Source organism: Glandiceps talaboti, chromosome 5 (assembly GCF_964340395.1).
Source record: "Glandiceps talaboti chromosome 5, keGlaTala1.1, whole genome shotgun sequence".
NCBI lineage: Eukaryota > Metazoa > Hemichordata > Enteropneusta > Spengelidae > Glandiceps > Glandiceps talaboti.
The window spans coordinates 11,553,728-11,580,362 of NC_135553.1; the positions used below are offsets into that span (position 1 = coordinate 11,553,728).

At 35.9% G+C, this 26,635-nt stretch overlaps 1 protein-coding gene across 1 annotated transcript in view; it reads left to right on the plus strand.

Moving 5' to 3' along the window:
- LOC144435349 (uncharacterized) overlaps positions 1-26,635 on the plus strand; it is a 180,079-nt gene that overhangs the window by 142,320 nt on the left and 11,124 nt on the right. Inside the window, exons 11-22 of the mRNA XM_078123945.1 lie at positions 18,220-18,315; positions 19,015-19,215; positions 19,800-19,833; positions 20,864-21,008; positions 21,538-21,687; positions 22,426-22,598; positions 22,992-23,172; positions 23,807-23,925; positions 24,255-24,366; positions 24,587-24,826; positions 25,261-25,425; positions 26,020-26,217. Of these exons, the coding sequence (XP_077980071.1) occupies positions 18,220-18,315; positions 19,015-19,215; positions 19,800-19,833; positions 20,864-21,008; positions 21,538-21,687; positions 22,426-22,598; positions 22,992-23,172; positions 23,807-23,925; positions 24,255-24,366; positions 24,587-24,826; positions 25,261-25,425; positions 26,020-26,217 (1,814 nt within the window). The remainder of the gene's footprint in view (positions 1-18,219; positions 18,316-19,014; positions 19,216-19,799; positions 19,834-20,863; positions 21,009-21,537; positions 21,688-22,425; positions 22,599-22,991; positions 23,173-23,806; positions 23,926-24,254; positions 24,367-24,586; positions 24,827-25,260; positions 25,426-26,019; positions 26,218-26,635) is intronic.

Genomic DNA, 26,635 nt, shown 5'->3' on the forward strand with positions numbered 1-26,635 from the left:
ACGTGTCAAGTAGTTTGACGACGTGGAGTGAAATACGCAGCACATCACAAAAAATATATCTTCAACATACGACTTAAGTTTCTGAAAGGCTGCTGTGTCGTAGTGTTTGATCGAGAACAAACTGACAATCTTATCCTAGACGTGCTAATATCTGAAGAATGGGTGCATATTTCCGGTTCCAAGATGCATTGCGCGAGAGCACGTCGCTTATTTTGTTATATTTAGTCTTGTTTTGTCTTTATTATGTTTGAAATAACATTTTCACCTTGAAATGACGGAAGAACAAGTTGACCTCTTTGATTATGAATGATTTTATAAAACAAAGACTAAACACCATCAATGACAGAGAAGGATTTTACGGGTGAACGGCCAGAGAACAACCAACCAACCCCCAACCCCCCTCCCCCACCACCACCCCCTGAGTAGCGAGTGCAAACCCCTCAACGCGTACACAATACATGGCATTGCGGAGAGACGCGCAGTGCATATTGGAACCGGCAACAGGTTTATTGCTGTACTATTAAACTGACGGTTTTTAAGGCAGTGACTTCATAATATCGAATGGCTGACTCCATTTAATTGTTTGAATTTCTAGAGATTTAGGAGGATATGTATGTATTGGATTACCGCTTATTAAAGCAATATGTCAAAAGGAACAATTTTCGTACCTTTGATGCTGTGTATGTTGACTGGGTGAACTCGTGTTTTTTACAAATCAGATATAAACCTAATGTAATCTTGAGTTAATAATTAAGTTAAAACTTATTGTTTTGTATGCATTATTGAAAATGCAAATTTATAGTGTGCACATGTGATATAGAATTATCAAAACTAATTGGGCTTTTTATTTTCAAAGCTCTTTGTATTTCTTATGTGGCAATTTGAAAGTGATGAGTTCTTCTCTATACGAAAGAAAATTCTCATTTAAAAAAAATAGTGTATGCATGTGTGGTTGTTCTAGTACCTCCTGTCCACGCTCCAAGGAAAATACATTTTCTGTCTGTTTGAATAAAGCCTCGTAGTTCGTGATAGATGTAGTACAGCTGTAGTGTAGTGCGTAATTAGCCATCTAAGTTCAAGATAGTTAACATTATAAAACAACTCAGCCACTTCAGACACAAATTTCTGTGGTACAATATTTCACGCCGCTATGTGTGGCACGTAGAATGAAATCATATGGTCGGCAGATGTAAATACAATTAGAAGAATGTTTCAATACCATGCATTATTAGCCTGAAGGTGGTCAAGCGAAAGAATTAATTGATTTGATCTGCCTGACTTCTTCGAAATGAATCAATAGACATCCTTAACAGGAATCGCCTACCTCTTTGCAATGCCTAGCATGTTGTACATGGTTGCTAGGCGAGACTGAACAAATAAAAAAGTATTCACTGATCACTCTTTGTCGCAAAACCCACATCAAAGACATTCCCAAGAATGTCTAACGCTGATCATGTTGGGTTTCGGTAAAAGGAGAGAGAAAAATCGTTACTGGTGTGTTTGTGGTAACAGTATAGCATGATACTCCCTGTGTTCTTTTATGCTTCAAAGCTAGAGCCGTGAATTGTACGTCTGTCTCCATTTGCTAATACTCTCCTAACAGAAGGTATAGACTTACTGAAATCAGAACACCTTATCAATGCGTTTGTAGGCTATTGTGGACTTTAAATTGTCTATGATAATAGCTCTCCGCTGCTTGATAATTTACCCTTAGTATCAAAAGTGTGAGTTGGACATGCAAATATTTTCCATCGACGAAATGAAGCCTTTATTTGCATATGAAAAGGAAATGTGGCAACGTACATGTATGGATTCGGAAGAGTGGCAACGTACAGACAAGCGCTCCACGCAGTGGACATCAATGATCAAACTCTGACGAACGCCATACATGATGTTCCAATGAAATATATTTCAATGTCTACTAGTGTAAGGCTTGAATTGCATGTACTCTTTTTAAAAAGCAATGTTCGATGAAAACAAAACCTATGATTGTACATGTATTGATGTAGGCATACTCTGATGATGAGGACTTTTCTTACTATATAGGAAGAAGAAGGGACCAATTTATTTAGAAAACGGAAAATAACGTGACCTTGTTTGTGTACATTGTTTTGGCCAAAGTGCATTTTGCATGGTAAATTCAAAACATGTATGCCACTCACACACCTCACTGTGAGTATCGATAAACATGAATTTGGAATGGAGATTGTTACACTGCTGCAATGTGATGGGACACCTCACTGTCCTACAAGCACCTTCTCTATACACACACACACCACTAAACATACAGTATGCGAGGTATTATAATCTGTGCGTATATATATCACTAGGGGTGCTACATTCGATGCATAGTAAACTATAAATAATGATACATTTTCGCTTTCCTTGTCATACTGGGACGGATTAGTCATATTGGGACTGATTAAGTTAGGGTTTTACCGTTTTAATCATTTTCCTAAATCCGTGTTCGTTTGCTAGACACTATTAAGACGTCTGAAATCACCCCGGCCTTTGAAACAATTACACTTTGTGGAAAGGTCAGACCGTGAAATGGATTATATGTATCCGTGTAATTCCTTACACGTAGGCCAACCATATCTATTTCTTTGATCTATCGCTAGGTACCGAGGTACCATATTTGAAGAAAATTTCGGAATTTAACAAAAAAAGTCAGCGCCAGTCTTATTTTTTAATCTGTATTCACTGAAAAAATGTGATTCTATTATTGACTTTAAAAATTAAGTTTTCAAAGTAACAAAAAGCGCACAAAAAATAATACATTTCTAGTTGCGAAAGGTTCATCGCCAGTAGTGTGAATACACATTTTCGTATTTCTCTGTAGAATTCAAACTTAGTTATCGTTGCAGTTCCATTAAATGGAGATAAATTACGTTACCTTTCATTGAATTCACAACTATTTCGATTGCTTTGAAGTGTCCTAGAACACATATTCCCTCATTACTTGTAAATTTCTATTGCCACTGTATTTTAATAGGTATATTTATTGGTCGAGATGACTATGGGAGTCCTTTAGGGAAATACAAGATGGATACTGGGAGCTGAAATTGGAGGTGTTGACCCCAATCCTTGTTCTTGTTTATTAATTTCCTGGCATACGCTTGAGTTGACTAATTTCAATAAGGTCACCATAAGGGCCCAACATTTTATGCTGCCTGGTTATTAGGTACTTTATTTTCAACGCTGATAGTTACAAGCCATGCATTTGACTTTTGGTGTACAAATCCCAGTGCCACTATTTAGTGTATGTGTGAGTGTGAACGCAAAAAATATGTACAGTTAGATATAAGCTTTAGATCTGTTGATTGGAAGCACACACACGCTCACACACGCGCGAGCGCGCACGCGTGCACGCACACACACATGTATGTGTGCATGTATGTGTGTGTATACATTTACATGTATGTATGTATATCGTGTATGTATGTATGTGTTGTGTGTGTGGATGTATGTGTGTGTACGTATGTATGTATGTATGTATGTGTGTGTGTGTGTGTGTGGATGAGTGTACGTACGTACGTACGTATGATGTGTATGTGAGTATGTATGTATGTATGTATGTTTGTTTGTTTGTTTGTAAGTGCTTTATGTGCTATATGAGTGTGTAATTTACTGTTAATGTACACTAATTATTTTTTTCAATTGGCGCCTAGTAAAACACCACTAGTGCAATTATGTTTATGTATGTGTCTCCTGTGTTTATCTATCCAGCCACCTACTCGACAGTTCTTATCAATGCTGTGATGAATGGGAGTCCCTATTAATATATAATGTCTATCCAATTCAATGACCGTTATAGGTTCGCTTGATTACCACGACAACCTTTATTTTGATGTGTATAGAATCGTTTATTCCCTCATCAGACATATAGAAAATTTTCAGACAGGATTGGACAATTTTAAATTATGTGATCTCTGTTGCCAGGGCGTTTACATTGTTGTATGTATTAAGCGTACATATATAACAGTCAGGTAGCATTAGCAATACAATTAATAAGACCAGAATTTAATGATACTCAAAATATTCATTTATCGCAGTGTCGTGCGTTGATGGGCAAGTCCTCACTAAAGAATGGGATGAATTCTGGTTGGTCACGGTTGAATGTGTGTAGGATTGTGTCTTCTTACTTGACAATTTACGAAGAACCTAATGTATCTGCATCTAAGCTGGAGGGCATTTAATGTTCTTGATTAGTTCAGGGAATTTCATTCCTGACTAGGGACCAGAGAACTACGTAACAGCCGACTCGTGGGCAGAATCGGGCTTTGTGCTACTGATCCTATGGTTTTTGATTGGTAATCGTACAATTAGACCATACAAGACGATTGTTGACATCGGTTTGTATGTTCACTGCCAATACAGCAAACAGTACGGATGTACGGACACAAAGTCGAGTGAGTAATTAGTATTTGATGTGTGTTGCTGTGGACGTGTTATCTGTAAACTAGTTCAATTGACTGCCAAAACCTTATGGATATCGTGAAATCGCCTATATAGAGAATATGGTAGGTGCTTCATTATCTACTGTTCGCCCATAAATAACAGGCTTTTTGATTTCGAAGTGCCTCGTGTTCGTCTTGCCAAAATAAGATGACCTTCAGAGGAATCCTGAGCTATGTCATCAACCAGGGATATGTATTATCAGATGCAAGCAAAGTGGCGTTTATATAATATCATATTGCAAGTATATTAACCATGTAATCTTGACTTCAATTCGTGAGATTGTCTTCTCAAATATCACGGAAATTATAGAAAGTCATGAGTTGAGCTTTGCTTATATGATAAACAAGAAGAAACACTTTCTCGCGTATTTTGGTTGCTGAGAATTTTTGGTGTCGGTATACAAGCAAACCGAGAAGATTGGGTGTGTTTTAAAATACTAGTAACGAGTTTTATTTCATTTCCAAATTGTCACCAATTTCGATATTAAAGACGACCTTCAAATGAACAAAAACGTGTATATTAAAATTACAGCTGTCGTTATATACTATACATGTAACACCCAAGCGAAGAACTATTGCATATAAAAAAACGAAGACTTTGCTCTCTCTTTTTAATGACAACTTTGAATAGGTTTACATTCTGCAAACTCATTTTGTGTTTTATGACATTCATATGTTGACATAGTAATATTTTGTAACTAGTACCAACATTTGGAAATGCTAATTTTATATCATTGACACAATTTGTAAAACCCAGACCCATGCAATTAATGGATAATTGCTAAGGTCTTGGCAACAATTGCAACTTCAAAAGGTAACGCACTCTAAAAATGAAATAAACCACTTGGTTTTACGAAAGAACCTTATGTTAGCGTTATTGAAGGTGACTTCCCATCATGTAAAATGCTTAGGTTATTGTTATTAATCCAGGCAGTATATTTTCTAATTCCACCTTTCTATGATGACCAGATGCATATTATAGCTGAAGACAACCCAGGCAATCCAATTTCATTTTTTGAATGTCACGATTATATAATAGCGAGTTAAACGTTGTTGCTAGCTAGCGGCGTACCACCGACTGAGCCTTTCCGTAAAATATGATTGAAGAGTACGTTTATTTTTTGGCGCTCATTTTTAATCGAAAAGTGCAATGATCCTTGCGAGTCGTCCTTTGCACAATTTGTTTTATTTGTTCGCGACTTGTTCTCTTTTATATAGCCCTGTCTAATGAAGGAAAGATTAAATATTAAACAGAAAATCTCAAACAGAGATTTCTCAAGTGTACCGTTTTGGGGTTTGTCGTTCATCTTGAATTGTTAATTGCATACCCACACTAGGTATTCCATGCTCGTCCTTACACTAGGGAAGCGTTTGCGGATTTAAAATAGGCCCAAGGGTCCAATGTGAAAATACCAACTGCGTTGAACATCGTTAATATTACTGACGGCTATACTCAATGGTACCATTTATATCGACGGCTATTCGCGCGACTGTAATAATCTAACGATTCTTCATTTTGTGAGAAATAGATCGGACTTGCGAATGCAAAATCGTATATTTCAAAGACTAAATCAAATTGATGATGATGTATGAGTTACAGTTTTGGCTAGTCTATAACCAACACAACCATGCAGAGTCAATGATTTAGCCTAGGGTAATTTCGAGGTAGTCAAAGAATATGGTATCGATGTAAAGGGTAGTCGACGTTTAAGGTAACAGTTTTAAATGGGATTATGCCTGCGAGCCCGTATGGTATATATACGTGCTTGCTAATCTAGTAGGACGTGCAAGCGAAGCTAACAATAAAGTTAGATTCGTCTCACAGGCTTACAGTTCCTAGGCTTGATTCAATTTAGCATGTATTGCTTTACTTCATTGCGAAATTAAGAGATTCTGAGTGGAAAATATATCCTCGCTATCAAGAAAATCAGGCTTGGTATACATTGCCATGCATACCTCATCACGCATACTTCTAAATCGTTAGAGGTAGTGACCAATGCGATGATAAATATAGAATTACTGCTGTTTTTTCAGTGACTATTACATAAATGCTTTCAACGTCAAAGCTAATTCTTATCATATCATTAAATATATTGGTCATCGAAATCGTTAGCTTACTAAGTATGTTATTTTTTTAAGTTAAAGGAGAACAAAATGTGTCGTGTCATAGTTACATACAGGATACCCCATGACCTGACGACAATTTTAAGAATTATGAAAAGTTTTATTAGACTTTGAAAGATTAAAAACAATATACTATATATTGGTACGAAAGGAGAGAACATTACGTTTTCTATTCGGAAATTTTAGGTTTTCCATCGAAATTCAAAATGAATGTTGATAAAGTCCTATCTCATGGCATATCATGTCGGTCAGACTAAATTATTTATCGACTACTCAGCTTACTAGTATCCAGGTTCGGAAAAGTACAAGAAGCCAAGGCACAACACGTATTATAAGATAGCGTCGCATGACTCGAAATTGTACTGTTATTTTTTTGAAAAACGGCAGGTCGTCTTAGACTTTTGAAGGATAAAACCGGTCTCCTTATCTACTATTACGGTTTTTATCCCGAATATTAAGATATTCCGTCGGGGTTCCAAAGACTATATTGTATTTTTCATACCTTAGGTATAATATCACTGAGATAATACCGATCTGGAATAGAGATGTGTCGGCCTTTTTCTAATCAGTGTTCAGAATATAAGTACAACTGTTACCCTCCTAGCTGATTAACGCTGGAAATGAATACCTGTAACGTTTGCATTGAATATTGCTGTGCAGGAAAATACAAATCTGATACTGTGCAGCCATATATAATATAATAACGTGGACGATGCTTATCTTCAGCAAAGTCTATCGAGTCAAATGCTTCACTTCGCTTTCAGCAACCAGCTGAACGTCAAACCTTAAGCCTGAGCAGATGCAGATTATAGAATAGTACATGTAATTAGAGTCATGTATTTTATGCTGAGAACATTTCAAGGACATTGCAAATCTCATAGGACACATGATTATGAAATAAAACGTATGAATATTGAAAATTCTACATATAATCGAAAATGAATAAGTCATGTTTTATATACATATAGCTATATCAAACTGAGCGATTTTACATACTGAGAGTTGTAACGTTTGTTCTGGAGGTGTAGATAAACTATACAGCTCTACATAATGTAGAGTCCACGTTGTTAAAATGGTCGTTGTCGATGGTAGCAAACGCTTTGATTAGTTTGTTTGGCTTTTGATGTTAACGACACAGCATTACTTCGATAACTTTCACTTCTTAGATAACGAACTGAGCAGTGACATTTAAGAATTACATTTTACTATCGGGGAAGACATTTATCATGCAACACATAATGGTTTCGATTACACTAACAAGAACGATGAAAGCAAGGGTGTGCAAGCTACGTACAACCAGCAATAATCTTTGAAAAAATCATTGTGGTGTCATTTCTTATGCAATACATGTATGAAATATGTCTAGCTATACATAGCAAACGCCATAATACACTTTACAATCAAATGAAGGTCACCTTTCCTTTTACAACTCATTTCTCGTGCTTCACATCTAGGTACCCAGTAGCCATTGTGTACATGAGCTCTCCAAGACTGCTTGTAAATGCATGTATCTTACAAATGTTTTACTCTGTAATCAACCTACTTAATTTGACTGCATCTCTTATCGCTGTGTAATAAAGGAAACACTTCGTGGGCGTGATGGGTTTAGCAGGCCTGGCGTCTTGCAATAAGGCTTTCGGAGATTTGCGATATTTTTGAATGTACAAAATCATGAGTATACTTTCTGAAAATTGTTATGCATTGCCCGAATACCCCATGATTATTACGTCAGAATGTGACAGAGAGTAGAGCATGAAAATGTATGTTTTTGATGTGGAAATACACGTCGCTGGTTAAATTATGAGATTTCAACATAAACGATGAGTAAGGGAGCCTTAAGTAATTACAAGAGGGAGGGCCAGGGGAAGTCAAGCTCCACCTTGCTATAGTCCATTATGCTAAAAAGTGGCCCTCCTTCAATTTCCTTTCTCTAAGATATGACCTTCCCCTTTTAAAATATATCAATTTTTTTAAAAAAAACAGCATTTTAAAGTGGCCATATGGATGAGGATTGAGAATTTATTTTGGATTTTTAATTTACAAAACAGTTTTATCATGGCTTCCTATTTGAAAAATCGATGTGAAACAACATAGACAAAGTCTGTGTTTGTAGCACAATTCCTTGCAAAAAGCTTAAAAGTGTATAAAAAGTTTGTTATTGTACGTACAGTGTACAATAACAAAGATTTTACATATTTATCAATCTTTTGCAAATTATTGAGTTACAACGAAGTATTCGGGATATGTTGTTTCAGATTTATTTTTCAATGATATGCCATGATATTACTTTACAATGGTGGCAGTGATGAGATGTGGTAGCAGTTGCATTTGGAACTGATGGCAAAGGTAGGATCATGCCAAAATCAAAACGTAATGAAAAGTTAGATAAAAAATGAGTCAATTTAAAAGTAAAATGTGACCTTCCATGACCCTCCCCCGAAGACCGATTTGTAAAAAGTGATGACTTACATATCTTGCAGTGTATATTATGGGGGACAAGTACACTGTTTACACTATCTTGATTACAAGGGGATTATATCCACACAACAAAGATACTGTGACAGTTATCATCCCCTTGTGTAATCGAAAACATGAACAAACATACGTTTAGTTTATTTCCGTCTCAGTAAGCCGAAAGCTCAGTTTCCCCAGTAGTATTTTAAGTTCCTTGTAATGTGATGATTGTATTACAAACTGGAATGGACACAATATAAGCAATTGCCCAATAAAGGTTGTCGAAAAAAACACGCGCAAAAATAAATGACTGCGATAGTGGATTTATATATTTTGAACAAGATGATATTAAAGTTATTGACATTTTTTCTATGGAAATCGACTTAAGACAATAAGAACTGTTGATTGATGATATTAAGTTTTGTTGAGTATAAGAGCACCACTACTAAGTGGCCAAAGTGTTCATCAAGAGATTATATGTGTGGCTGTCTTCGCAATTAGTCAACCTGTAAAGGGGAGTGGATGACTGTAAAGATATATGACATTAACGAATTAGTATACAGAGTACCTGCCTATCAAATGGCATTAATGTTGAAGTCACTTTGCCGTTAATAGAAGTAATACATTAAAATGCCATTATATATAGACCGAATAAAGAGGCTAAATGGATTTGTTCTTTAACTCTTGTATCAAATTGACAGCAACAAACAAAATTGGTTTTTGATTTATTTTTGTAACTTATTATTGGACATTTTCACTTTGCATATTATATTAAACTCGAAATATTATACAAAACCTTTTTGGTGTGCGATACGGGCGAAATTGAAATAAATATAACGCATGGTTAGCATATATTGAAATGTCACGATCTGAGTCACAGTGGACACTAAGTGAATTAAATTATACATAATAAACGTTTCTTGCCATCTGTATGAAAATGGATCGGAAAGAGATGAACAAACATGACAACTAAGGATTGGTAAAAAATTGAACAGTTGAATAAATCAGTGAAAGATAATACAAATGAAATAAAAAAGCAAGAAATATAATTGCGATAACATTTCAATAGATTAACACATAACAACATGAATTAACATTAACATTAACATTAACATTAACATTAACATTAAAAAGATAAAAACAACAGCGGCATTAAAAAAAATCTAAAAACTAAAACAAACTGTAAATGATCGTAGGACTGGTTTAAAATGCGAATCGCAGATGGATAAAAGCTCTTTCGAAAAGCTGATTTCGTGTTGATACTCATATTATACCACCTACCCGAAGGCAGCAGTTCAAAAAACGAATGTGCCAGATGGCTGGCATCCTTAATGATGGATGTTCTTTTACGAATGGATCTGAAATGATAGATTGATTGTAATGATGGGGATTTTCACCCAACAATTCTCTGTGCTACTAAGTAGAGATATCTGACAGCCTTAGTTTATAATATATGATCAGTTGGAGAGAGAAAAATATCAGAAGAATGCAATGTATCGTTGACAACAGATTGAAAATAAGAATTAGGCATTTTAGTGGTTTTTGATTTTTACTTCTGAAAAAAAAACAGTAGTTGCTAGCTGATAACAGTAGATAATGAACATAATTTAAGCTTGTCACGTTTTTCTAACGTGTAGCCGATGTGTTTTATGATGAGGGGAACGACTACATGGTATCATCGAGTCTGATTTGCAGCATGTTTACCAACTCTTGTTTCTTAATATATCCTTTAATTTTTGCTATAATGTTGAGATACTTACCTGTTGACAGGTTGACAATGAGTAGATTTACAGTACATTTCGTGCAATTACTGCTGAATATTATTTTAGTATTAATTACCGTACTATGTTGTTACGTTATTTCTTAAAAACAAAGGAGACACTTAAGAGACACTCAAACCTCCAACCGCAAGGGCGAGACCTATGACGTCCAAACCGCTATCAACTCGGACTGCTTTTTTAAGATGGTTTCGCCTCATATATCATAATTGACATATGTAAATTTTAACACCGTATGATTGACAGTTATTTTGCATCTATCTCCTTGGAAACACATGCTTAATTTAAATCAGAATGATTAATGTGAAGTTAGGGACGGGATCAGTCTGTTTTGTTTTTTGTCATTAGAACTATGATGGGTCATTCACATTGCTTTTTACCCATCATGAGATCAGAGTCAATCTGTGAATAAACTCCCCCCCCCCCATAAAAATGAACAGTCCCTAATATCGAGCGATAATGAAGAACACAAACTCAATATATGCTTTGCAATATTGTCTGATTTACACGTTATACGTTGTGTCATCTACATCAAATCCACACTGCTGTATATAGAATAACAATATACTATAATAACCGTATGCTGTGTATCTATTCATGCATCAAAATACTGTTTTCCGGTTTGTTCATTTTCATTCCTTCCACATAATTTTATCGCCTGTGTCTAGTCGGGTGTATTGTACATCCTATATAAACTAAACGCTGCAAAAATAATGATCGCGGATCCTCGTTACAAGATTGGGTCAACTAGATAGATTGTTCATTATTCAACGGGTCCACAAATCAGGGACAATTTGGTTTCATTTGAAGCCTACCCTGGAAGTTCAGTTTCTATAATGCCAAATGTAAAAGACTCATTTCCTCAGTGTAAACTACATATTCTGTTCCTTCATCGTAATTGCGTTATTTTTATGAAATTGACTCGGCAGAACATAGGTATACGCAAACAATGTATTGATCGACGCACGCATCTTTAACATGATTTGCCAATGGACATTTATTTGTGAACGTTTTGACTGAGTTTATCTCATCGTATGATATGCATTTGAAAAATCCAAACGTTATTTCCGGAGTACCCTAACTTAATGAAAATCAATATTGTCAATTTCAGCATGTCAGTTTCAGTCAGATACAATTACAGGTAATACAATCATTCGTTGGTATCCCTATTACTTATGACATCGTCGTATTACAGGAAATGTGGTGTTTATTTCAGAACTATTTGTGTGTGGTGACAGAGAAGAGATAAACAACTATATAGATTCCTAGCAGAATAAAAATAACATTTTTGTGACGCCACTGATCAAATTTTGTCATGCCATGTTTGTTACTACTACGGAAGTCTAGCTACAGGCAAACAAAGATAGACATAAAACTAAAACCATTGTGATTGCATGTGGTAGATTGTACAAGCACAAATAGGTGATGGCGCGATGCCTTGGTTTTGTAGATATATTCACCTTGTTAGCAAGGTAGTATTAATACTGAATGTGGTTACATGATTGGGTTCAATGCGCAGGCGCCACTTAGGGAAAACTTGCTATCAGAGACGCCATTATACCTTTAACATCAGCCACAGTGTCTATTGATAGCTTATCAACATGTTGCAACAATAGTTTTTGGTTTGTATTTATCTTGGTATGCCTATAGCTTGATTTATGTAGTAGTATTGTATTATATTCTTGATTCGGAATGCAGTCATTCGTAATCTCCTAATCTCTTGTACTGTTTCCTTCACTTCACAGATGCCTAGCATGACAACACGTGGACTGATGATACATTGATACAAATGGCAGACGACACCAAGGATATTATATCTCAAGAAATGGAGACTGACAATTTTGATGATGAAATACTGACGGAGGAAGGAACAGACTCCCAACAGTCGGATCGTCGGAGACGGCGGAGACGACGCCGTCGAAAGAGTCGCCATGCATACCTGACAAAACTGACTCCCTTCGAACTGAAAATAATGTACGGTGTAATGTGTTTAATATTAGCAGCGTCATCTTTTTTACCTGCGTTCATTTTTCTAGGTGTAGGTTCGGCTATGTCGCCTGTTAGCGTTGATGGAATAAACGTCTTTCTTGTCGTCGGGGGCGTTTTTCTGTGCATAGGAGGTGTAAGCGGTGGAATTGGTGCTTTGCTCTGTTGGCGTGCAAAGTTAGATTCTCGACGTCCCGGAGGGTGTACGTGCGAAGAAAAGAACACTATTTGTAGATGCAAAGCTTCATATGAACCAATCGCAACTGTGTGACTGTGTACCGTGGTCTTTAATAAGAACTGCTTATTAAATGGAATTTATACTGTGACGGTTATTGGAATTCTTTTGTTTTTACACAGACCTGTGAATCTTGATACTGCAATGCAATGATTATAAGCCTGCTAAGAAGACTATAAGCCCGGGCAAGACATTTTGGTAAAATCGTATACCATTCCGAACTGATAACACATGACTGTCTAGATGTTTAATTGGAGAACAGTTATAATGTGATAACACAGGTAGTGCACAGGTAGTTCAAGACGTATTGTACAACTCAAACAGCGGGATATCACTACTCGCTTACGATGAGACGGAAATACTTACCTGGAGAAATTCACTATAAATTCTACACAACTAGCGCACTTAATATCTCGAACAAAAGCGATACGATACTAATCCTCGTTTACGATGAGTCGGAAATACTTACATGAGGAAATCCAGTAAAAATTGTATACAACTTGTGCGTCTGATATCTCTCACAAACGCCATACGAGTGTTATATGTATGCTCATTATGTTGCACGATCGATGCCACTCGGTAACGTCACCTACGAGCCCTGTCGCAGGCCTGAAAAATACATAACACTTCCAGCAATCCAGTTTTGAAAATATATGGATTTTTTAACACTTTCCTATAAGTACACATCTTTTTATTGATGTAATCAAGTCAATGGCAGTGTTTCATTCATATGATCCAACTTGTTATGGACAGATGTCCGAAGGAGTAATCTTGATATATAAGACGATTTTTAAGAAATTCATATTTCGTTCACGGATTTTAGCACAACAAGCTTACATCGCAAATATGATTTAATCCAGAAAGATGGAAAGAATAAGGAGTAACCATTCTCTCTGCTAATGTATTTATAGCAGGCATACAGACCATATACATATATCTGTATGATCATAACAATTTAGGTGGTTATTACTGACTTGTAAGATGTCGACTTAGGGAGTGTGACGTGACGTGCGTCATAGCTGTCAACGTCAGCACACTGAGTCCAACAATGGTTAAGAGCTCGACGACGTGTAGTCTTTGAAAAATGGACATGACTTGACAAATGAAATTCATTGTAAATCCTACTTTAGCTTCATCGAATGTAAGCTTGAAAAATTACTAGCAATGAATAGTAGTGGCACTATCAAAGGAAAAAATCACGACGGATTTGAAGTGTTTGTTCATGTAATGATTTTCCCTTCAGACATTGATCAAAGCAGGGTTGATGGAAGTCCTATCCCTGTCAACTGATAATCTGTTGGTAAAACTTTGGCTTGTATAAAACGATCTATTGACTCTACGGTTTATACCAGCTTAAGTGGTATTAAAAAGTAGGATCTGTAATAGATTACATGGTAGTTAAAACTGGTAAGGGAATTATGTGATATTTCAAGAAAATTTACTCGGTGTAATTTGTTTTGTTTTGGATCTATGCCAAAATCGGAACGAAACCGTTCTTCTCGGAAGTCCAGTGTTGATGATAATTGGTAAGCAATACTACTGAACGAAGGCTACTTTTCTTTCTCTAAAGTGATTTTGACATTTAAATGGATGGGTTCCTTTCGATTATCCATACACTTAAGACCTCTTTTCTTCGCTGAGAGACTCAATGTGGCCGTGGAAGAAATGTATCGCCACAGCATGGTACAAAACGTACGTGCTCGTAAGTATCTGGGAGTGTTTGGAACCACGACGGTGTTACATTGATATCGTCAAGACAGTATTGCCTTTTCTTGAAAAAAAATGTATTTACACTAATTTGGCTATTTATGTTGGAAATGTTAAACACCACTTCGTGATACCCATGTATGTAACAAATACATTCCACGTGAAAGACGGGTTCAACTAGATACCTGCAGTTCGATATCAGCTTAGTTGAGGGCGCCCTAACGTTGGATAAAAGTTCTTTTTATTCAAGAGTAGGCACATTCGGAAGGCGCGTGGAGACATTAAAGGGGCACAGTCCGTAACGTTGTGGTTTTTGGTGTCTAATTGTGTTGCATATTGAAATATTATTTATATTATTACCAAACATGCAGAATCATGTTCAGTAACTGTAGATGTCTCATCGTACATGATATCAAAATTACACTGATATATTTTCGGGGCACCAATAAATTTGAAGAAGTATAAACAAAATCTGGATTTTTATGCCTCTTTGTTTGTTTATATTCTACCTATGTTATCCATATTTTGCACTGATTTAAATTTGCTTCTCGATATTGTTTTACTAGGCATTGTGTATTTTCACTTCATACACTGCCTTTATATTAGACGACAATTTATTCAGTTAATCTAAGACAGGCTGTGCCTCGTGCTGTAGGCGAACTTATTGGTACAGTTCGTGCAAGTCACAGTGTATATACAGGCGATTCACGATGGGCATGCAGTTTCGCTGAGATGAGATATTAAGTTCAGTGATTCTTAAGATAAACATACTAAAGATAGCAGGCCCTAGAATGATCCCCCATTGTTGAAGTGTCTGGACAATGTGAAGTTGTTGGATAATTATTTTAACTCTTTAAACATTAGAATCTACCAAATATTATTACAAGCATAGTAGTCTGCGTACTGCACATGTTAAAATCGTTCACAATATACAGAGTAGATATTGTGTGATGTATTTAATGTAGTCACCTTGACATAAAACTGTGTATATCGAGTCCCATTGAACTCGATACCTTGTCTAATTCAAACTGCATGCTCGTGCTGATTACCTGGTACTATTACTACAGAATGGCACTTCTCGAATATGGGAACACAATCTTACATCAGGTATCATGACTTTAACCACAGTAATTTCCTTCCTAGCGTAGATATAGTTTAGGTCCTAATGTTATAAATTAAGTGTGAGTCAAACGCGGCCAAGCTGCGAGTCGCCTATGTACAGAATTTGATTACAAAGTCTATTGAATTCCCTTGTGGTAACAGATTGTGTCTGATTGTGGTAATTGGGACACTTCAATACAATCCATATTAAAATGTAATGATATATTAATGTTCCGAGACAGTAATCTCGGTAAATATAACCATTTCCAATGATATGAATGTGTCAGAAATATTATTATTAAAGAAAATTATCCATCTGTACACTGTGTTTTCTTGTAGATACTTTATACATGTGCGAGTAAATGACATAATTGATGGTGTATTTGATGTTGATGGGGATTTTGTGAGTATGTTTTTTTTTCAAGTTGGACGTTAGTGGCGCTATCACACTTTGGACATTTTACGCTGCCAATTTAAAGACCAAGCTAAAAACATTTCCGTTGACAGGAGTATAGTAGAAAACACAACTCGTGAAGCAGTTGATAGAAGGAGTAGAAAACACAACTTGGGGAGCAGTTGATAGAAGGAGTAGAAAACACAACTTGTGAAGCACCTTACAATACAATCAAATCACAGTTTGCTGGGCTGTTGTTTGAGAGCCAACCAAATTACAAGTAAAGTTCAACAATAAATCACCAACCAGTTAAGATTCAGTTTGGGAAAGAAACCATCAAGCGCCACCCCATCCCCCCAGGGTGTTGTTATGCAACAAGAATTACATAATCTTATGTTTTCCTATATTATGTACGTGAAATGGTCACCTTAGAGACACCCAATGTTTATATGCTAACTAAACCAGCGCCCCTGTGGGTCTACCGTTGTTTGGTGTGGTTAAAGTTAAACGACAAAGTTACATAATCTTATTACACGTAAAATTATTAGTGTGCGGAGAAGGCGACATGACTGATGCACAGGGGCGTGTAATATTTCATAGATTGTTGTTTTCCAGGTCTACAGACTAAATATAACAACCTTTTGATTAATATATATTCCTACGTGAAAGGGGAAGAGACATAGAGATTGATACATTTGTAGCAGCAAGATTCGTACGATATTTTCCTGAGGATTGGTGGTGTGTCCGCACCCTTATCAACCAATTGCAACATTGTATCATCCGACAATCTCGAGCTACAGAAGTGAGCCACCAACGTTCATGTTGGCACGATATCATAATTTCTTGAACTCGCACATCATATGCATTACACATAATTCTACCACTACAATTAGGAAAGACTGGTGTTTTTTAATGGCATTTTTGTTATTTTAGACATTCACAATCTTAGCGTTATTGCATATGTATTGTGCATGCCATGGTTCACCTCACGCGACTTCTTTTCGCGGCGATGTATGATGACGTCATTCGCTCTAGATCTCCTCATATCGTGACATCGAGGTGTTTGTATGACATGACTGTGGACATTTTTCAAATGTTGTGGAGTCGTACGTATAAAGTAGGATATTTTCAAACAATAGTGGTCCTGGGCTACCCTGTGGCAGATATCTTCAGTTTCTGAAAACAATATCGGCCTGATTATGGTTTTTAATTCAAAGTTCAACTTCATGTCGACGTGCGCACTTGCAGTTGTCGTCTGCTTCTTTTCTGTTGCCTCAAGCTTAAAGGGTGAGTTAAACTTCACACGTCGTGTCAAACGTTGATATGGAAAATCCTCTTTATGGTGATGACGATGGTGGTGATGATGATAGTTATTGTATTGGAAGTCCCACAACTCTTATGAATTTTTTTATAAATAACATTCAATCTCTGTGTCGCTGAAGAGATGTCGACTCGGTGACTGGAATCTGGATGTCACGTGCAAACGGAAAATCGACTTGTTGTATGTATAGCGCGAGTAGTTTTGTACTTCGAGCAGTATTCATCCCCAAACCAGTCCAATCTTAGATGATAATTTAAGCCACTAGTTGTAAAAGTATGGTTTTGTAAACAGGTTATCACTTTTCTCCCCTCCCACTCCACCACCACCGTAATGCACAGTAATATTAAATTATATTTATTTGTCAATGCACTTCCAGTTTCACGTACATGTATCGAGGTAAACTATAATGTTTGGTATCTGTGCTTTTTATCATTCCGGGGATTTCGCTAAAAACAACAACAAATGTTATGGATGGGGATCTCCGCAATGATAAAACTCAACACCACAATTATTTCAGCACTACAGTAAAGGCAGTGCACAACAATCAAGTGTCTTTCTTATTTGCACATACAGGAGGCATTCAGATTGGTTAAAATTAGAAAAGCTTGCAATGCAGTAATGTCAGTTTATCATAAAACAATGCATTTCTGATCATTTAGATTCAGGAGTGGCATCTGGACCAGAGAGTTCCCCAGAACCAGACCTACCACAAGACCCTGATGATGAGAGTAATAGTAGAGATCTTCCAAAACCAGGTAACTTTGGTATTGGGTAAAATTCTTGGCCCTCCCTACCCCTGATGGTAAATTGAGTAGTTGAAGCTTAGTATCAATGCACCTGTTATTCGGGTTATCTATCTCTTTGGATATCAGGCTTGAACATAAATTGACAAAATTATATTTTCAGGTTGGTAAGAATTTTTCGCTTCACAGTTTTGAACACATAGTGCAGTCAGTGTATGTAGTCACAACATTTCAATTTGATAACTCATTCATGATAAAAGAATTCTCATGGACACTGCAGACGCAATACAAAAACATAACTACAGACAGGTTTCTAAGTCTTGATTTGAAATGATAAACACGGTTTCAGGTCAGCACGTGCATCACTTAAATACCCTCATGTTGGCCTATTTTGTGTGTGTTTGCCCAGCCCAAGCAGTCAGCAGATCCATGGGGAAACACAAAAATAAACTTCCCTACTTCAGTGAAGACAACTGCGAAGCCAATCATGAACAAGCAAATGACATCTCCACATACACACTTGCTCTAATTAAGTACTAAATAAAAAGAACAAACAGTAACTGCCATAAATAGTAAATTGAGTGACAGGTTTGTTGAGAATAAAAAAAAAAATTAAGATCCGCATTGTTGCACCATTTTAGAAAAACTGTCCTGACCAGAAACAATTCTTTCTCTTTTTTTGGCCCAATGTTGACATTTTCTCTCTTCCAGAATCCACACCTCCACCATCTCAAATTTGGTCAGATGAATCTTGGAAGGAGTTATTACTTTTCTATAGGAATGGTACTTTTCATGTTCCACAAAATTACACTTTTCCACTGGGCATCAGTCCAGGAGACCTGGAAAATGTGCAGCTTGCTAACAACTATGATCTAATGTTTGATAACCATGAATGGCATGACGCTGCAGTAGGTAAAGACAGATTCTCTCAACTTGTTATAAACTAACCTTTAGAACTCTAGTAACAGAAGAGTGAATCATGGTCCATATACCAGAATGATATCAGTATACCACAATTTTGTTCAGAAACTCAGGTGGAAATGTCAAGGAACTCACATAGATTTCACCGACTTATTGACACTAAAAACAATCTTATTTTTTGCTAAAGTGTGACAAACACTATTCTTTTCTTATTCTATTCTATTCTTGGTTCCTGAAGTCATTTCATGATTGTAGATCACATGAATTTTGCTTGATTATCAAGAAACACCAAATTAAAATTCTTTTCACCTCTAGTCTAGTCTAGTAATGGTACACTGTTGCCGCATGGGTCTCAGCAGACATGAATATATATTAGATGAACACTGCATATTCATGACTATCTGAAGGTTATTGACACGAATATTCAAATTTTGGTAACCACAAACCAATGACATAAATATGCGTCATTGTTACGTAGAACAACCGGGGTTTAAACCCATATTTTTTGTTTGAATTTGATAAACCTGGTTTGTGTGTGGTATGATGCTTATAATATATTTGTATTTTATCACCAGATGATGGGATCCATGACATGATGTCTGACGAAATGTAAGTAAACATTTCATCTTCCATTACTTGTATCATAATTCATGCTGTAATCTGATAATCCTTGATTAATTTAGTACATACGAATTAAGAGATGATGTTTTTTAACCCATTAACCCTATTACCTCAGACAGACTCATTGCAATATAAGATAGTAATTATAGTACACGTAGTATGTTTTGTTCTGTACTGTTCTGTTCTGTTGTCTGTGTCTAATGTGTAACAGGGTTCTAGACTAGGGATAGTCTAATGTGAACGTCACATGTTTCCTGAATGAAACCCAACTGGTGCACTTGCAGGACATCTCTTAAATTCTTAAGACTTGTCTTGAACGTGTTCCACATGACACAACTGCTTCTGCTACGTTTAAAAAGATGTACTCTCATATCCAACATTTAAAAGTGCTTGGAGAACCTGAAGTAGAAATGGGGGTCTGTAATTGACCATGATTGTCAATAGTCATTACCATACGTTTTAGAGAAATAAATTTTAAAGCTGCACTAGCTGTAACAAGAGCATATTTTTTGCATAAGACAACCATCGATATATTCACAGAAAATTGTTAAACTACCAATTGTACTTGTTACTTACAGATCTATTTTATTCATGAGTAGTAAAGTAACAGGTTGAAGTCATAATTTAATTTGTTGGGTGCTGATTTTAGAGTGTAGACCAAAAAAATCCATTTGATAGGATGTGTAATGTACCGTATACATGTAGAGTGACACATATACTTTTACCAACAGGTGATTCAGTACTGTTCAGGGTGTACAATATTACAGTATATCTAGCCAACAGTTTCAAAAGTGGTCCATTTGCAACTAGTCTAGCATAACAGAATATTGAATCTGGTTGGTTGATGATGAGGCAACAGACTTGTAACAAAAATGTAAAAATTAAAAATCAAAGAATCTACCAAGCATTCGACTCTACAAATAGTAAATACAACACACTCTAATTTATTGTTGGCCAATATTACAACATGGGAAGATTGATGAATGCTTGATACAAATTTATTCTATTTATCTTGCAGGCTGCATGGAATGTTGGCAAACTTACCAGAAGGTCTCAGAGCTAAATTAGAATTAACAGGTCTATTGCCAAATCTGGATGAGATATCACATTTAAGTTTTGAAGAAATGATTGCATTGCCAGAAAGCATTGTAAAAAGACTAAATGTAAGGCTTAGCACTTTCTTTTATCTGTGTTCCATTCTGCATACAAATATAATTGAAATTATAAAACCTGAAACAAAAGGTCAAAACAAGTCTTACTATTAACACAGCTACATTTCAATGTCTAGCTCAATAAAAATCTCACTAACACCGCTAGAATTTTTTATCTGACTCAATAAACATCATCACATCGAACAGTGCTACACTTCATCAACAGGAATTTTTGTCAAGCAAGACAATAAAGTGTAGCACTGTTAATAAGCCTTTTGTTGAGCCAGATGATGTTTTGTTTCAGGTTTTGTGATTTTCATTGTACTACTACAGTATACTCGGTTGAAAAAAACTTTCAAACTACAAAAGGAGATCCTTGAAAAATAGACAATGTATAGTTTCTTCTCGTACCATAGATTTTATACAATTTCAGTGTTCTCTATGATTTAAAGCTGAAGGTGTTGCTGTCCGCTGGTGTGAAAAAAATTCATTTTATCTTCTTTTAATTATAAAAGATCTCATTTTGTCTTTTTTTTTCAAGCATGACTTCATAGAACGTGTATCAGCTGAGGAGGCAATTGCGCTGTTAATGTTTGCTGGAGAAAGCTCAGAGGCTATATACCACTTATTTGGTTATTTCTCAACAGCTGTGTTTGAAGAAACCTTAATTCTTGCTGAGGAGATTATTCAGGTAAGACCACAAAGTAATATACAACAGTGGCAATAAAAAACAACAACCTAACTTTAATAGTCATTGAAATAGGTTTAATTTCGTTATTTGAACAATTTTTGACAATTTGTCATCAATCACACAGGGGTTTCCTAAGCTCAGATGGAATGCTGGTCAGTAATCAATATCCATTAGGCAAGTCAATATCAAAATATGCTCATTGTTGACTACAAACTTGAAAGCATCACTGTAATTTCTGAAGTATTGAAGTAATGGAAAACAATACCTTGTAATAAGGGACGATTGCACGGTGTCACACAAGCTGAATAAACGAACTCCATTCATTTAGAGGGGAGGGGGTCTGGAATCAGTGTGACTGCTGATTTTATTTTCACACTTCTAACCAAATTTAGAAAACTTTCATACCTTCAACGATAACAGGTTCTGTATTTATCATTGAGATATTGATACTGTAAGTTGATTCAAATTTACTGCTAATGTGATATACAGTGATTGGTTTCCACTAATATCTTAATATGTTTACTTTGTTTTTATAGTGCATCAATCGTAGTAATGTGACCACTACAATTTTCACCATGGTTTACATCCCCGAGTTTACATCATATTTAAAACATGATGATGTCACACTTGTGAACGTTCGTTTAGGGGAGGGTTTTTTTTTTTAGTGAATGAAGTTTGTTTCTTGAGCTTGTATGACATTGTGCGATCGTCCCTAACTCAAGTGTGATTAAATTTCAGGAAAGAGGACCGCCACCTAAAGAGTATAATTATGCTGTGGTATCTGCTTTTGAAAGACACTTTGGAAGACCTAGAACATGGGATGCAGCTGACATTGACCTCCTCCTGCCATTTATAAATGGTCTCAATCCAGAAATTATCAAAAGTTTGAACAGAGAAGCATTTAATGAAATGTAAGTCTAATGTTAATAATTGTTATTAATTTTAAATCATTTTATTAGTCATCTGATAATTTCATAACATGTGCAAAATTATGAACAAAAAAGAAAAGTGGATGGTCTTAAACTCGGCTACACTCAAGTGTAGTACTGATAACAGAGCGTCCCTGGTCAGCAAATAAATTTCCATGTGTAAAAATATTTAATACACTTGAGAGTATGATAAACATGTAATTTTTCAATGGAAATGCTTGTGAAAATAAATGTTAATTTATAATACATGCAGATTCCATCTACAACTCAGACATTAAACTTGATTTGAAACTATTCTGTATTGATTTCACTACATTTGATTTGATGGCAAAGTCATTTCAAAGTTCTTTCAAAATGTTTTCATATTTTTTCCAGAATGAGTACTATTGAATCTGGTGAATTTGAGCCTGAAGGACCAAATCGTCGTGCTACCATACATGCTGCAATGAGACACTGGGGAAGAGTACCATATTGGGATGCAGAAAAGCTTTTAATGTTTGGTGATTTGACAAAAGATATGACTCCAAATGAACTCAGACAAATCAGTCCTGCAATAGTAAGTAACAATAAATTATTAATATGTTAGATGGCTGTTCAACAAATTAGAAGAATACAACATGATAATATCATAATCAATAACCACAATGAATTATGTCACATGTTTTTAAGCCTAATAGTTTAAATTTGCTCTTCTCAATCCTGTTCAGACACATTGTAAAATGTAAGTATTACATAATTAACTTGTGTACTTGTTCAGAATGCCATTTACTGTATTCAGTGACACGTGTTTTCACTGTACTTTTTATATCTCTGTGTGGCATGGTATTTGCACCGCAGTGTACGACTGAAAACATTAGTTGTATATCTCTATGCAAATGAGCATGCAAGTGTTCCATGTAGACAAAATCACATGAAGGTGCAGCCATATTTTTTAACTTCTTCTTTAAAATTTGCCGTTTTAGATAAACTATGTAATAATAACAAATACCAGACAGTGCTGATACTTGGGGTACTTCTTCCCAGTCTTATGGTGTTTTCTGGTACACATGTAACTTTGCTCTCTAAAGTTACAACTGCAGAGAATACCTCAAGTAGCGCACCTTGTAAATATCCAGAGTATGCAACATTCAATTTGACAACTATACCCGGTTATCTTTGTAGCACTGATATAATTTTGTTGTTCTGTGTAGATAATGGATATTCTTCCAATGATAAGCCAGCATGACTTTCAGCATGCCAGGGGAAGAGTTCTTATGGATGTTGTCTTAGAATCCCCAGAGTGGGAATGGTCTGCTGAACAAGTGAAAGGGTAAGTCTCAAATACCATGTTTCAAATTTTGACCCTTAACTACCTTGTTTTGCATTTTGAGCCTTAAATGCTGACATTGTTGGGTGTACTCAAATGTTATTCCTGATACAATAACTGTATTGGTCCTGATCCAAAGACATCATTGAAACTCTTGATTTGATTTAAAGAGTTTGTTTGAATTGTACTTAGCATCTAGCAGGGAAAATTAGTTTTTGTCTAGTCTTGATAACATTCACCACATCCACACTTCTTCAATTCACTGTTGACACTTTTTGCAACTACGGTCATTCTGTGTTCACCTTAATTCCTCTTATGATATTTACTTTCAGTCTTGGAAATCTAACAAAGTTTCTTCATGGGAATGAGATTCGCAATCTGCCATCTTCAGTGATTGCTGAGGCAGGTGACAATCTTGTTGAATCAGTGGAAGGCAGAGGATCTGTAAGTCAGTTTTGAATTATTAAGTATCAAAGACAAATATTTAATGCCAATGCTAAGTACTGATCTTCTAAGAGATAGCCTTGAAGATTAACTCCAGGAATTGGTTTTTGCTCCGTTTTCACAAGATTTCAGACATCCTAAGGAAACATGTATTTTGATTCCTGTTTTCCTGAATATTATAGCTGACAATGCTGGTGTATTTTTATTTCTCTTTTAATAGCAAGTTAGAAATCTTGCTGCCAAGGTAGCAGAGTCACTAGGTAACGTTAGGGATTGGAAGAGTGAGGACATCAAGAAACTTGGTCGAGCTGCCAGTGGACTTAAAGTGACAGATCTAAGAGAGCTACCACCCAGAGAAGTAGCTAAAGCTGTGACTAAATTAGCTCAGAGTGACTTCAGTAAACGACAAAGACATGTGATAATGGAGAGGTTTAAAGAAGGGAGAAATGAGACAGAGAAGGTAGTCATAATCACTAAATCAGATGTATTTTAGAAAGAACATGAAGTGGAGAATGATTTCTACATGTCAACTAGGTGTTTTTTTTCTGGATAAAGACAGGACAAGAATAGCTAAATTATGTATAGGATATAATCATTGTTTTTGCTATTAGGTTAAGGAACCCCGAAAACAGATAGGGGAAATATGGTAAAACATGCACAGTTTCCAGTGAATTACACCATAATTTTGGTGGGGAACCCTGGTATAATGACAGGGAAACTCAGGTAGATTTTACATGCTTACCTCCCTTAACAAAAACACAGATAATCATAATTTTATAAAGATAGAGTTTGACTGGTATCTGATAAAATAACAAAGATATAGAACTGCATGAACAGCCTCATTTGTATGTAAACCATATTTGTATGTAAACCATGACTTATTATTTGTTGAAGCCCATATCTGCAAAGGAAGTGAAACAACTTGGTAACTTAGTGGCTGGACTGAAGACTTCAGATTTCAAGAAGATGAATGCTGAAGATATACAGGAGTCTTTATCTACTCTTAGGGAAGCTTCACAAAAGATGGGGAGAACCCAAAAGTTTGAAATCATTAACAAGGTATTTGAGTCATTTCCTTGTTAATTTTGTTTTGTGTTGTCATTTCTTTTAGAAGAGAACCAGTACATCGGTATTCACATGCACTTTTCTTTAAAATGTTACAAGTATATGCAATCACTAAATCATGATACACCATAAACTGTCCTTATACCATGACTGTGACTTACATAACTGTGACCTCTTAGACATCTGCTAAAACTGTGCTGAACTTTACAAGATTGTACCCTTACTATATTTATATTATGTCCTAGTGCAAAGCTCTCTGACCGGAAGTAGATGTTCTACCTTTGGCTAATTTGTCATTGTAAATCATGGCAGTTGTTCGATCCACACATGTGCATGCCTTGGGGTCCTACCCTACAAAAGTCCAGCAAGTAACCTACTAGGGATGTTCAAATAATACTTTGTTTGTAATCAGAAGGAATTTTTCCCCAAGTGAAATCAAGTATCATGTAATATAAAATAAATTTAACATAGTGGTAATGACTTGGTAGAGACAGCCTATGTAGTGATGACGAGATGACTTGTGTTTGGCGACCACTAAATCCAGGCATGCATATCATGAACTTTAAATGTTTTTGGGTTTTTTTTTAGCTGAAACACAGTAAAGGTGGTGTTGCTGAGAAGATAGTTGAAATGGGGAGCCTAGCAAGAGAAATACCTTTGAAGTCACTGGAGAATGTGTCCATGGCAAATATGGGATGGGACATGACTGACGATGAAGGAAATATGACAAACTCAGATGAACCTCCTGTATCTGGTGCTGGCAAAATTCCATGGAGTCGGGGCCAGGTATGTTAAACACCAGCAAGTATTCCCAGAAATAGTTATCCAAACAGCTAGGGTATCACAAGGAAAAGATATATCCCCAAAATGGATTTGTTGATACAGCTGTGGTGTAGATATAGACTATTACAGTGGTTTAAATAACTTGAAATTTGTTTTGTCAGGAATTTCATGAGATGAATGTATTTGTTGGACATGTGTAGTTTGCATAACCAGCTTTACTGGTTAGTGTGTATTACAATATTGATCCAGACATACAGACACCGAATCATCAAATCAGGCAAAGAAAATCTTGTCATTATGTTTCATCAGTTGTATTGATTCTTTTATATATAACATAGCAAAGAGCTTTAGAAATGCACATATTTTTTAATACACTAACTGACTGGCTCAGAACATTAGGATTTTAACTTTTTAAATGGCA